At 45.8% G+C, this 14,208-nt stretch overlaps 1 protein-coding gene across 10 annotated transcripts in view; it reads left to right on the top strand.

The window, feature by feature from the left end:
- The window catches only part of GON4L (gon-4 like), a 72,670-nt gene that overhangs the window by 47,412 nt on the left and 11,050 nt on the right, over positions 1 to 14,208 (top strand). For 7 of the 10 annotated variants that reach the window (XM_025997269.2, XM_072733573.1, XM_072733570.1 and 4 more), the window contains 8 exons: positions 313 to 353; positions 939 to 1,042; positions 3,400 to 3,598; positions 4,101 to 4,187; positions 5,317 to 5,491; positions 6,788 to 6,932; positions 8,533 to 8,683; positions 13,949 to 14,065. In XM_025997269.2, the coding sequence (XP_025853054.2) occupies positions 313 to 353; positions 939 to 1,042; positions 3,400 to 3,598; positions 4,101 to 4,187; positions 5,317 to 5,491; positions 6,788 to 6,932; positions 8,533 to 8,683; positions 13,949 to 14,065 (1,019 nt within the window). The remainder of the gene's footprint in view (positions 1 to 312; positions 354 to 938; positions 1,043 to 3,399; positions 3,599 to 4,100; positions 4,188 to 5,316; positions 5,492 to 6,787; positions 6,933 to 8,532; positions 8,684 to 13,948; positions 14,066 to 14,208) is intronic. The other 3 variants (XM_072733568.1, XM_025997268.2, XM_072733572.1) reach the window with 1 other exon arrangement.

Genomic DNA, 14,208 nt, shown 5'->3' with positions numbered 1-14,208 from the left:
ATTGTGGAGTACAATGCGGGGCTCGGTCTCACAACCCTGAGATCATGACCTGAGCTGAAATTAAGAGTCTGATGCTTGACTGAGCCACCTAGGGGCTCTGTGAGACTTATTTCTGTCATGTGCCCCCTAGCATCTAGAACAGGGCTTGAAGCACAGCTGGGAGTCAGTAAATGTGTTTGAACAAACAAATGACAGATATGGGAGTTTTGTCAAATGTCTTGCTGAAAGCAAGACACAGTGTCTCTTTGGAATTCCCTCCTATTGGAACATGAGACAAACCTGTGCCAACAACACTGTTTCACTTCTTTTCAGAGAAGGAGGTGAATGAACTGATGGAAGAGCTGTTTGAAACTGTGAGTAAGGTTGCTGGAGTGGGAGCTCGGGATGGTGGTGGTGGATTCTCCAGCATGCTCTGTCCTTGGGTCCCATGCCCTTCCCTCCACAAGGCTGGTTTGGCCATGCCACTTTACCTTTCAGTCCCCTCGGGAGTGAATGTGGTGGGAGGAGAATTTTGCTCACTAATATACTTTGTCCATTTGTAGGTTATTCTTAGTAAAATTTTCCTTTCAAACTTTGGATGGCCTCCCCAACCATCATTCCATGCATCCGTAAAGATTGCAAATTAGTTTTTGGATTATTCTGGGCACATATAGTTATCTTTCTCATAAACTTGTCTCTTGAAAAATATTTCTGATCCTTATCTGTGCTCTGTCTTTACCATTGCAAGTGGCTGATTGAGAGACTTTGTTCCTGGGATAATCGTCAGCCATATGCAGGACTGCAGGCACCCCGAAGTGAGAAAGGTCGTCAGGGAGCTCTTTCTGTGTGCCAGCAGTACTAGCGGCCCGTAGACTGAAGTCTTTGCTTTCCCTTCTCCCTGCGGGGTCACTTCCACACGCTCCTTCCCCAGGAACACCTTCCTTCCCTTGTGCCCTCAGTTCCAAGATGAGATGGGACTCTCCAACGTGGAAGATGACGGCCCAGAGGAGGAGGAGCGTGTGTCTGAGCCCCGGCCTAGCTTCAACACCCCTCAAGCCCTACGGTAGGCTAGACAAAGACGTTGAGGTGCAGAATGGGATAAAAGTGTGTGTCCAGACACTTCTGTTCACAGTGGCCTGTCACTGACTACTTGCTGTTACTGATGGAGGGATATGTAACCCTGTGGGGCTGATAGGTCTCCTGTGAATAAGTCTCCTCGTTGTGGGGCAGTGCAGCGACAGACCAGGCTGCGTCTGTTTGGGAAGGGAGAGAAAACAGTAGCTGGCATCCATAGCAGCTTCTCCAGGTGAGTGGTGCTGGAGAGGCATGAGGACTCTGTGGCCAGCCACAGAAACAGCCCCTATCATAACCTGTATGTCCCTTTTGTTCTCTTTGTTGGCCATTAACCATCTAGTCAATGTTAACAAAAGTTTATTAGTCCCCTTAGCAGTAATTGAGCAGACCATGAAACATCTGCAGTAATGCCCTGTAGTCTGAAATAGAAATACCGCCCTCTTCTCACAAAATTGGCACTTGTTGCTCCACCCAGAAAGAGGGGTCTTTAATTCTTTCCTTATTTGTGTGGTAAGTGTGTATAATTTTTTTTTTTTAAGTGTGTATAATTTAATGAACTGTTATCTATTCTGCATAGCAGCATACATGGTCAGGTGATGGGCTAGCTAGTAGTCAGGGTGTGCTTGGTGCTGTGGGTGGAGCAGAGCAAAGCTGAGAGACCCACAGCCTCCATTAGTCCTGTATTTTCACAGCCTGACTGAACTGGAGAGCTTGGGAGCCACCTGAAGGTCTGGCCTTCCAGGAACATGCAATTAAGTAGAAAAGATGAGGTATTCCAAACATTGCGTAAAAGCTGGGAATATCGTTCATATTCCATTATAATAAATACCATAATGTAACAACGATAGAATTTCAGGATTCAACCTCACCTTTTTTCTATTTTGTTTAAGCTTTTTTGAGATATAATTGACAAAGTTGTGAGATATCAAAAGTGTGCTATCTGGTGACTTGATACAAGTATACGTTGTGAAAGGGTCCCGCCATTGAGTTAGTTAATACTCTGTCACCTCATGTATGAGGTGACAGAGTATTAACCTCATTTCCTCACCTCATTTCCCCCCCACTTTTTTGGGGGGAAACACTTTCAAGATTTCCGAATCTTTATTTGACCCACTTACTTTGATCTATAAACATACTTTGGTTCCACTAATCAACTCTGTCAATGAAGTCTTTGAATTTGGGATTTATAGTACTACTTTAAAGTCCTGGTTTAGCATCAGCTGCTTCTGGCGCTTGCCCACTTGTTCTGCTTGGGCTGCTGCTGCTTCCCATGCAGCTGGAAATGCAAACCTGGTTTAGTTTCTTACTAAATAAGATATCATGGGGGGAAAGTGAGCCCTCTGTGTCCCTCTTATCAACCAAGTAAATAAAACTTCATAAAACCAGGGGCAAGCTACTTCTGCTTTGTCTGTGTTTCTGTTCCTGTGTTGCTCTGCTAGGAACACAGATAATGAAGAGTTTTCCGTTCTCAGTAAATCTTATTCAGAGGACTGTCCGTGTCTTTAGGTTTTTATCATGTGGTTGCCCACACTCGCAGTAAATACTGTAAAAGGACATAGAATCTTTATCTCTGGAGGCTGTAGAAAGGTTATCATTTAACTATTGTTACAGTATAGAGGATTTCATGAAATAGGTTATCCTGCTGGTTGTACCTACTTGAGGTGGCCCCATCCTGATTGCATAAGCCATCAGCTCATGCTGAGCCCCTTGAGTGTCCCACTCTATTCCAGAACTAGCCTGTGAGCTGGGTATGTAGATGCTTACTTCAGCCCTGGCTGGGCTCTCTCTGGACACAAGGGTGGGCAGGTGGGTTAGAGAAGTGAGAGGAGGCATGCGAGGGTTACAAGATTATGTATTCATAGCGGGAATGGGGTAACACTTGAACCAGTTTCTCACTGTCCTTCCCAGCTATCCTGTGGTCTAGTGTATCCTATTCCTGCTTCACACCAGGTCTTTGAGTTTTTAGGACAGGAAGGCAGGGCAGCCTAAGTGGATTGGAGTGGCAGGAGGGCAGAAGCTGGACCTGAGGTTGGGGTCATGGGTCCATTAGGGGACAAATGCTGGACATAGAGAAGATTCTGTGTGACTGTTGGGAACATGTCCCAGGTTAATGTGGGTGTCCGTAGGACTCCAGGATGGTGAGTTCTTCTCGTTGGCTCTTTGACTGCTTTGTTGTTATCCAGGCATTTCTCTGCCCCTAGAGTTTTGTTTAATTTGATAAAAATGGGATGTGGGGGGTTCATAGAAGGTGGAAATATTCAGACTCTCAGCCCACTGTTAGGAGGAGCTGAGTGTGTTGTAAGCCTAGGGAAATGCTCACATACACTCCTTTCCCTCCTGGGATAGGTTTGAGGAACCGCTGGCCAACTTGCTGAATGAGCAACACCGCACAGTGAAGGAACAGCTCGAGCAACTGAAGATGAAGAAGTCTTCGGGCAGACAACAGCAGGAGGTCGAGAAGGTGAAGCCCCAGAGTGAGAAAGTCCATCAGACGCTGACTCTAGACCCAGCGCAGAGGGGACGCCTCCAGCAGCAGATGCAGCAGGTGAGTCTCCTCCTGGCAACATCGGTGCTGGTTGGGCCTGAGCCTGACACGGACACCAGAAGCTAGCAGTTCTCTAAACATCAGAAACAGGCATCTTGATGCCCACTGAAGTCATAGGACCATGAGATCTTCACATCACTTAGGACCTTGAAAGGGCATCACGTTGGTATCCTTATGGTTCAGGCAGGAATGCAAATGCATGTATGACCCTCATATTCCAAAGTTACAGATTGCAGAGTCCTCTGTGATGTGTTCTGAACGTAATGGCCTCACTTGCTGGAGTTCTAAATTCAGTCCCTCTGGTTTGATGTTGAACTTCCTCTAATTCTGTCATTTTGCTTAAGGGGAACAGATCTGAGAAATTCACACCAAGATATAGTGCCAATCTCATAGTCTCTCTGGAAAGCAAAATGTGTGGTAACGTTGCAGACATCTTGGTAAGGTCTTCTGGGAAATGACAACGTCGTAACCTGTCACCGTGTTATTTTCTTTCCCTCCCCAGCACGTTCAGCTCTTGACGCAAATTCACCTTCTCGCCTCCTCCAACCCTAACCTCAATTCAGAGGCCAGTACCACCAGGATATTTCTTGTAAGCTTCCAAGTATCATTCACTCTATAAACTTCGGTATCTATTAGCTTAGGGGCGGTCACTTTACCTAGATGGTCACCCAGCACCATCCACATTTCTCTACTGTGTGTTCTGGCAGCTATTCCTATGGCTTCCTACATTTGCTGAGAGAACAGCCTCTGACCCCATACAAGACCAAAAAGTGTATCCAGTTTCCTTAAGTCTATTCCTCTGACTTTTTTATTGATCCTCTTCCTCATCCTTTTTTTTTTTTTTTTTTTTAAGATTTTATTTATTAGAGCACACAAGCAGGGAGGAGAGGCAGAGTAAGAGAGAGAGAAGCAGACTCCCCACTGAGCAGGGAGCCCATACAGGGCTCCATCCCAGGACCCTGAGTTTATGTCGTGAGCCAAAGGCAGATGCTTCACCAACTGATCCCCCTAGGCACCCCTCCTCTTCCTCCTCTACGTCTACCCTGATTTCTTAGGTTTTTGATACTTCTGTTCTTTTTATTGAATTCATTATCCATTCAGTAGGCTGTTAGTGTTTTACGTATAAAATTAATTTTGGTTATGAAGTTTTTAAGTATTTTGGAGGAAGGGCTTTCAATTTTGAAATTTTCTAGTGTTATTCAAAGAAACCAAAAGACAAGAAATTTTAATTCTCACTTTCCAGAACCTTAATTCTAGCTGGGGAGCTAGACCATCCATCTGAAAAGCTGAGGAATAAAGCAAGAGCAGATGAGTGTATCATAAACACAATCCTTGAATATCTGAGGAGTTAACAAGACAGTAGTCTTAATGGAATAATGTTAATTACGAGGGACTTTTTTTTTTTTTTCTCAAAGACCTTTCATTTGTTTATTCATGAGAGACACAGAGAGAGAGGCAGAGACACAGACAGAGGGAGAAGCAGGCTCCATGCAGGGAGCCTGACATGGGACTTGATCCCGGGTCTCCAGGACCATACCCTGGACCGAAGGCAGGCGCTAAACCGCTAAGCCACCCGGGCTGCCCATGAAGGACCTTCTGATGATTGTTACCTGTTTCTGTCCTCTAGCAGGAAGGACAGATTCTCCCTCAGAGGCAAGTGGGGGCTGCTGGTATTTAGTGTCTGGGGCTGAGGTCCCCTTTGTGCTCTGTCTCCCCAGAAGGAGCTGGGTACCTTCGCTCAGAGCTCTGTGGCGCTCCACCATCAGTCCAGCCCCGGCTTTCAGACCTTGTTCCAGCCTTGCAACCTGCTGGGGGCGATGCAGCTCGTCGAAGACTTCAACACGCACATCAGCGTCATTGACTGGAGTCCTCGTAAAACCGTCAAGAAGACAGGTAGAGGATACATGCCTGCTTCTGCTTTTTCCTTGCATGGAGAGGTGGGGGGTCTTACCCCATGCCTTCCTTCTGAGCACATGGTAGTGTTTCGGCGTCCATGAGGGCTTGGCCGCCAGACAGGGCGCTGCGGGGGCAGAGAGCTAGATGTGAGGGTGGGAAGTGCCAGGAGAGAGGTCCAAGGGGTCTGCTGAAGGTAAAAGTCAAGTGGTTTTAAGTTGACCCGTGCTTAGGGTTTTACTCTGCCTCATTAAGATACTTTTATTTCCCTTAATGGTTGCAGTTGGGTCTCCACTTTGAATGAAATGTTGATTTGGGAACTAGGCACAAATTAGAGATGTACATTTGCCATGTTCAGTGTTTTAAAGACTTGTGCAGGTTTGGTTTCTACCTTGCATTTTTTTAGTACTTTTTGAGAAAACATTTGCTGTTCCCTTAAACTGAATAATTACTTCTGATTAGTTTCCTGGTTTAGCAGAGGAGTTGTGGTTTGCACTGGATGTGCGTTTGTCTTTGGATTTCTTTTTTAAATCCTGATTCTAACCATTAAATTGAATATAGTTGAGTTTAAGTGCCTTATGTCATAGACACTGATCTCAAACAACTTTCTTAGCTCGTGATGGTAATGAAAACTTAACATCATGCCATGGTAATAAATGACACAGTGTCCTGTGTTTTTCTTCTGGAGATATAAAAATACCATTTATGGAAGAACTATGGATATAGTTGAGCTTTCCATGTCTGGAAAGGCAGACATGCCTGGAATTGAGAGGCGTAGGCAGCAAGGCAGAAATGAGCGAGACTGAGTTGTCTTGTTCCTTTTACGGTTTTTGTTCCCAACTCCAGGAGGAATCTGGGGAGGATTTAATGAAAGTTAAGTTAGAATCAAATAAATAAAATAGGGGATCCCAGATTTGTGAGGGAGATGAAGGAAGTTGGCATCTTATCCTAGAAGAAAACAAGCATTGTTGAAGGTTCCCTTTGAAGGACTGAAGGGGGGTGGGAGTTAGCAGTCTGAGGGACGGAATTGTTGGCAGGAGGCAGGAGTGTGCACCTCTGAGGTGCTGGGCACTCCACCGAGGCCAGAGGGAGTGCCAGGGCTGGTGTGTTCAGCGGTGCCGAATGGACCTCCTTGTACATACCCATGTGCTGGGCTGAGGAAGATGCTAGGATCTTCTCGGGGAAGGGGCTGGGGGACACCTCCAGGTAGGGGCAGCTCTACCTAAATGCAGATGTGCACTCAGAAGCTCTCTTTTGTTCTAGAATTTCATTTACCACAGAAAGTTTTCCTCACAGCAGATGAATTTCCCTGTTTGCCAAAGCAAGTGGCTTGGATCCTGGCCACCAGCAAGGTTTTCATGTATCCAGAGCTACTTCCAGTGTGTTCTCTGAAGGCGAAGAACCCCCAGGATAAGATTTTCTTCACCAAGGCTGAGGACAAGTAAGGGTTTACTCTGGGGGAGCAAAGGCACCAAGTGCCCTGAGGAAAAGACTTAGTTCTTTTTCTTGAGGCACTTAGGGGAAACAAGGCACGTGTCACCTGACATGGACACGTGACCAGAAGCAAAGCCATATTGCTGGGCACAGCTCTGTGGTGTGTGTCTGCTCCAGTAGTGCCAGATGGTGCTGTTTTGGCAGAACAATGTGTATTTTTTTTGAAACAATTTAACTTGTTTTTTTTGTTTTTATTTGTTGTAGAAACCAATCTCATGGTACTGTTAGACAAAAGTTTTGAAAGGAAAATAATTTAAAAAAAAATTTTTTTTAGATATTATTTATTTATTCATGAGAGACACAGACAGAGAGGCAGAGAGACACAGGCAGAGGGAGAAGCAGGCTCCCTACAGGGAGCCCAATGTGGGACTCGACCCCGGGACTCCAGGATCAGGACCTGAGCCAATGGCAGGTGCTAAATCGCTGAGCCACCCAGGGATCCCCAGGGAAATAATTTTTATCCATAATCTTAACTACCCATGATAATGACTTCTTTCTTTCCTTTTATTTTAAAAAGATTTTATTTATTTATTCATGAGAGACAGAGAGAGAGAGAGAGAGGCAGAGACACAGGCAGAGGGAGAAGCAGGCTCCATGAAGGGAGCCTGATGTAGGACTTAATCCCAGGACTCCAGGACCATGCCCTGGGTCAAAGGCAGGTGCTAAACAGCTGAGCCACCCAGGGTTCCCCTTTCCCTTCCTTTTCTTTCTTTTTTTTTTTTTTTTTTTGGCGGGGGGGGGGTAAGCTCTGTGTCCAACATGTGGCTTGAACTCATGACCCTGCGATCAAGAGTCATATGCTCTACCCACTGAGCCAGTCCAGTGCCTCCAATGATTATTCATAAAAATATATATTTTTTATTTTTTTGACTTAACACCTTGAAATTGTTTTTCTTTGCTTCTGCTGGAACTTGATCCTTCCCGTTGTTTCTGTCTTCTCAGGTGATGTTCCGCAGCCATAGGGCAGCCCTTTTATCTGCCTGTTTCATTTTTTCTCCTCTCTTTTTTTGCTGCTGTTAGTAGGGCTTCAACAAGCATCTTTGTGCATAGAGCAGGAAAGTCTTTTGAGTTTATCCCTTTGGGTAAATTCCCAAGCGTGAGATTATTTGGTAAAGGTCGTGAACATTTTCATGGTTCTTGATGTGTGTTGGCCCCCAGCCATCAGCAGTTGTGTAGGTAACCACACTTGCACGGTTATGTTGGGAGGTGGTGTCGGTCCTGATTTAATACGTCTCACACAGTGCACATTACTCATTCCATATTTGAATTTTGTTTGTATCGTTAGTGTGAAGCACATCATGATCTGACATTTATTAGTGATTCAAACCCAGTTTTCCTCTTCCCACTTGACTGGGAACTCCTGGTGGTGTCTTTGTTGTGCTTTCTAGCTCTCAATTCATACCTGTAGTTCTCTGCTGGGCAGCCATTGGCTTGCACAGGAATGAGGTGTGCAAGAGTGGGTCGGTCGTACACAGTGTGCTCCTCTGGAGAGAGAATATTCTGTAGAACAGAATGAGGTGAGATTTAGGTCATGACCCCTTTCTCAGTTTGTTGGCTTTAGGGCTAAAGCACTTTGAAGGGACCAAGTTTCCTAAGCTGCTGATCAGCAAGTATCTCCTAACCTGCAAGACAGCCCACCAACTGACAGTGAGGATCAAGAACCTCAACATGAACAGAGCACCTGACAACATCATCAAAGTAAGTGCTTCCTGCATGCTTGGCCTCATTGGTCTCAACCTCAGCAGAGGGACCCCAGCTCCTCCCACCCTAGCTAGATTAGGCCCCCTATGGCCTTTCCAGGGACATTGACCCTTGTTTTCTTCTATAGTATCATCTTCTTGGTTTGCTACAGGTATTTCTCCTAAAAATAAAATTATTCCAACTGTTTTTAAAAAATTATTTATTTATGTATTTGAGAGAGAGCTAGAGAACATGTATGGGGGGCAGGGGCAGGGAGAAGCAGACTCCCCAACATGGGGCTCAGGACCTGAGCCGAAGGCAGGCACTTAGCCCACCAAGCCTCTGAGGTGCCCCAGAATTATCCCAGCTCTAAAAGTGGGATTTTCTCTCGAGCCACCCATTCTCTTTTCTGCTGGCCTTCTGGAAGAGTAGACAATAATCCACTGTGTCCTCTTTTTTTTTTTTTTTTTTTTTTTTAAAGAGTTTATTCATGAGAGACACAGAGAGAGAGGCAGAGACATGGGCAGAGGGAGGAGAAGCAGGCTCCATGCAGGGAGCCCGATGTGGGACTTGATCCTGGAACTCTGGAATCACGCCCTGAGTCAAAGGCAGATACTCAACCACTGAGCCACCCAGGCATCCCTGTATCTTTTTCTTTACTTGTTTCCTGTAGGTATGTCTGTCAAAGGTAAACGTATATATTTTATAAAATGTAAAGAGTTTAAGTGATTTAAAGAGTCAGATAGTTCCATGAGGTTTATTATGAAAATACTTTCCTCCCTGTTTCCCACTAGGTTTTTGAGGAGTGGCGTGTCTCTGGCTGTATCTGGGAGGCTTGCTATTGCCCCCCTTGGTGCTTTGGATCGAAGCCTCATTTATTATTATTATTATTATTATTATTATTATTAAGATTTATTTATTTATTCATGAAAGACACAGAGAGAGAGAGAGAGAGGGGTAGAGAGGGGCAGAGGGAGAAGCAGGCTTCTAGGAGCCCCATGCAAGACTCAATACCAGATCCCGGGATCACGACTTGAGCCAAAGGCAGCTTCCCAAACTGCTGAGCCACCCAGGCATCCCTGAAGCCTCATTTATTAAAGCGTAACACGGTGACAGAGGCTTTCCCATCATCACAGGTGTCTTCTGTCCCCTGATTCTCCCACGGGGTCATGGTTTTGGAGAGATCGGGTTCAGGGCTCGCAGTGTAAGCATGAGACATGCTTGTCTTTGCCCCCACAGCTGAGCTCTGTGGCGTAGCATGATTTCTTTGCCTTTTCTGCCCATATGCTGTTTTGTGGAGTTGATAATTGCATTTGGGGGAGTGGGTGGGGCTTGGTCTGGTGAGGTGTGTCCCTGTTCAACACTGGAGTTTACCACGGTATATGGAGTCTCTGGTCGGCAAACAATGTCGATATTCTGTCATTTTCAACATCCTGAGGATGCCTTGCCCCAACTCCTCTGATGCTACTCCCTCTAAACATGTTACTCTCGTGGCTCTCTGCATGAACAGCTTCTTGGAGATTTTCTCCCCTGTCATCTTGGGGGACTAGTTTTGCCTCTTACATGTGTGAATCCTCCTAGTCCCCGAACCCACACCTTTCTTGCTTTTACCTCCTTATTTTAGTGGAGCACATCCTCATGGCATTCTGGGGAAGAGGGCTTGAGAAACAGGCATTTAGATTGAAACTGGCCATAGTCACAGTATTCACAGTGCGTGGATTCCACCAGATGCCGCAAGCTGGTTTGTGTGTATGTGAGACCATTGTCACTATGTGACACAAGGTCATACCACAGGAGGGGAAGACCTTTCTGTCTTATTTTTGCAACTTAGGAATCTCTTTATTTAAAACAAAAAGTTTTTTAAAAAGTTTAAAAATATATCCTTTTTCTACTTTCCACTTTCAGTGGGCCTGGATTGGGAGGTTGGAAATCATTTGTGTTAGAAAGCTTTAAGGGCCTTGTTCCAGTTTCTTCTAGTTGCTGTGCTATCGCTTTAGAGATTTGATGCCATTTTGCCTCTTGAACCTGTGTGACGCCTGTGCTTCCCGTGGTGCCAGCAGCATATAGGATTTTTCCTTTTCTCCAGTGTTTTGGGATTTTATGGTACTGTGCATGCCTCAGCATGGGTCCAGTGTCATTGATTTTGCAGAGACTTGGCGTCTCTCCTGGGTGGTACCCCCCCATGCTCTGCCCTGGGCGGCACCCCCCATCCCCATGTGCTCTCCCCGTTGGTACCTCCAGTCCTCCCAGTGGTTTTCTCTTTTCCCAACACTTGATCTTTTGTTCTACCTTCTCGTCTGTTACTTTAGCTTCTTCTGCCTTTCTGCTGAGTTAGCTCTTCATTTCTCCAGAGATAGATACATAGATTTTTTTAAAAGATTTTATTTATTTATTTATTTATTTATTTACTTACTTACTTACTTACTTATTTACTTATTTATTTATTTATTTGACACAGAGCACAGCAGAGGGAGAGGGAGAGGCAGACTCCCCGCTGAGCAGGGAGCCTGATTTGGTACTCGCTCCCAGGACCCTGAGATCATGACCTGAGGTGAAGGCAGATGCTTCACTGACTGAGCTCCCCAGGGACCCCTCCAGTTATATTTTTAATTTCCAATAGCTCTTTTATATCTGTTGATTATTCTTTGATGGCAAATGGCAGGGGGAGTGTGGGAAGCAGGAGAGGACGAAGGCTGGGCTTGTTTCCTGTGACCCATCACACAGGGCGCCTAGCAGTCTCAGGCCAGCTCCTCCCCCGCTACAGCCAACAGGGCGGGATTGGGGCCTCAGTGTCTCTTCAACGGCTTCTGCCTGTCCTCATCTTTTCCTATTTCCACTTCTAGCTGTACCGCCACCTCCAGAGGTTTCTGCTCTCTCACCCTGTGGCCAGTCTCCGACATTGTCATATTGGTCCTTAACTTCTCCCCATGTGATGTTTGGCTTTCTTCATTCCCCTGTGTGTCTCCACTCATCCATCTGATTTTTAGTTTTGAAAATTTTACTGCTTTTACCTTTTCTTTCATTCTCTTTCCTTATAGGCTTTTACCTTAAAAGCCTTCTATTTCCTGGGGTTTTAAGAGGGAACAAAGCCAAATGGATGTGTTTAATCTGTTTTTAATGGTAAGTTAACTCTTTAACCTCTGAAAGCGTAGATATATCCCTGCCAAGATCTCAAATTATTTCCCCCTTGGCAATCCAGTGGCTGCTTTCCTGCTGTTGTCCTGTGTAATTGTCCGGCTGGTGCTGTCCTTGACTCCCATCTCCTGCTCCCAGCTCAGTGGCTCCTGCACGAGTTCCCCTTGCCCTGCTCTACCTGCATGTCTGTGTTCCACAGGAGACTTGCCGCATGTGGGTTCTTCCACATTCATGCGTGTTGGCATGTTCTTTCTGTCTCCTTGTGGTCTTCACGTCTGTGTCTTTGGTCTGGCTTTTTCTCCCGAGTGCCAGCTTTGTGTAGCCAGTTGTTGGCAGACATTCTTACCTGGGTTGACTCATTGATTCCTCAGTCTGAACCTTTTTCCCCTGCACCTTCCAGTTGTTGCCACCAGCTGCCCTTACCAGCACGCCCCCCTCCCCCAGCTTACCCTGCTGTCATCTATGTCCGGGGGACATCATTGTCCGGCTGGTACCATCAGTCTCCCAACTTGAGCACTGCCATAGGTGGGTCTGTCCCACACCCTCCATTTTACCCACCTAATGCAGTGACCTTACTGCTGTCCTTTGTTATGCCTGGATTCGTGCTCTGCTTTTCTAACTGGTATCTCTAATTCTGGCTCCTTCACGTTGCTGCTGTGGCCACCTCTAGATAACACTTTGGGGTAGAGTTCACACTGCCGATGTGGCAACGAAGGCCCAGCCTGCCTTGCCTCTGACTTGTCTCCAGAAGTCTCTTCACATTCCTTTGTTGTAGCCAGACCAGTCTCTTTGTGGTTCCTTAAACATGCTCATGTTTCAGAACAAGAAGTGTGCTCTGCCCCTGCCTGCCTCCGCAAACTGTGCTGTCAAGAGTCATCTGTAGTTGCAGCTGCTCCAGAGATGTTTTTATTGTTCAACTTTTATCATTTTTTATGTTCATCTTTGTACTTTTGTACAGAGAATATCATTTTTGACTCTTTCTCCTTGTCTGTAAGCTCCTTGGGAGCAGGAATGTCTTATTTGTCCACTCGGCCTCTAACGGGTGCTTAGCAAATGTGGATTGGATGAATGCTTGTCACTGTTTAGACTCCTGTTAATTTACTCTTAAAACAGAATTGTGTCAATCTCCCTTCTCTTTTTCCCTTCCCTGGTGAGGTCCTTTGCACCATTACTTCCTTACTAGGAAACTTCTGTGAGTCCTGGATGAGGGTTAAGGTGTGATGGTGGCTGCTTTTGAGTGGGAGCAGATTTGTTGATGTAGAATCACTCTGACCATCTGCTTCCTTTTCTTTGTGAAACCATGTCTGATGATATGGAGTGTTGCAAAATCTTCATTAGAATTTAGAGGTTGGGGGAATCCCTGAATGGCTTAGTGGTTTAGTGCCTGCCTTCGGCTGAAGGCGTGATCCTGGAGTCCCGGGATCGAGTCCCACATCAGGCTCCCTGTATGGAGCCTGCTTCTCCCTCTGCCTGTGTCTCTGCCTCTCTCTGTGTCTCTCATGAATAAATAAATAACATCTTAAAAAAAAAAAGAATTTAGAGGTTGGGGGCACCTGGGTGGCTCAGTGGTTGAGCATGTCTGCCTTTGACTTAGGTTGTGATCCCAGAATCCTGGGATCAAATTCCACATTGGGCTACCCACGGGGAGCCTGCTTCTCCCTCTGCCTATGTCTCTGTTTCTCTCTCTGTGTCTCTCATAAATAAATAAATAAAATCTTAAAAAAATAAGCCTGTGGAGGTTTGTTTAAAAAAAAAAAAAAAAAAGAATTTAGAGATTGGGGCTCCTGGGTGGCTCCCTCAGTAAAGCATCTGCCTTCGGCTCAGGTCATGGTCCCAGGGTCCTGGGATCAAGTCCTGCATTGGGCTCCCTGCTTAGTGAGGAGTCTGCTCCTCCCTCTGCCCTACCCCCTGCTCGTGCTCAATCTCTCTCTCTCTCTCTCTCTCTCTCAAATAAATAAGTAATCTTGAAAAAAATAATTGAGATTAGTGTAATTTTTTTTTTTAAGTGTAATTTGAAATGTAGAGCATTAAGCATGTATTTGTATGTATGGGAGGTGTCTCAAATCTCTGCACACTTCACTCCCCAGCCTGACAGAGGGCAGTGTTTCTGGAGGGAATGTGAATTGTGTGTCATTTCTTCCTGCTCAGTTTTATAAGAAGACCAAGCAGCTGCCTGTCCTGATGAAATGCTGTGAAGAGATCCAACCACATCAGTGGAAACCACCTGTGGAGAGGGAAGAACACCGGCTTCCGTTCTGGTTACAGGTACAGGCTTCCTCCTTGACATGCGTAGGCCACAGAATGTCCCTGAAACCCTGCCAGAGATGTCAAGGACTGTTTTCTGCCTACACTGTGTAGTTGTAGGACAGGGTCTCAGGAGAGCTGCCTCATTCACCCCTCCTCTCCTG

The sequence above is a fragment of the Vulpes vulpes genome, chromosome 13 (genome assembly GCF_048418805.1).
Source record: "Vulpes vulpes isolate BD-2025 chromosome 13, VulVul3, whole genome shotgun sequence".
Lineage (NCBI taxonomy): Eukaryota > Metazoa > Chordata > Mammalia > Carnivora > Canidae > Vulpes > Vulpes vulpes.
Note: the sequence above shows the minus strand (reverse complement) of the source record. Positions and strands in the feature narration are given on the sequence as shown.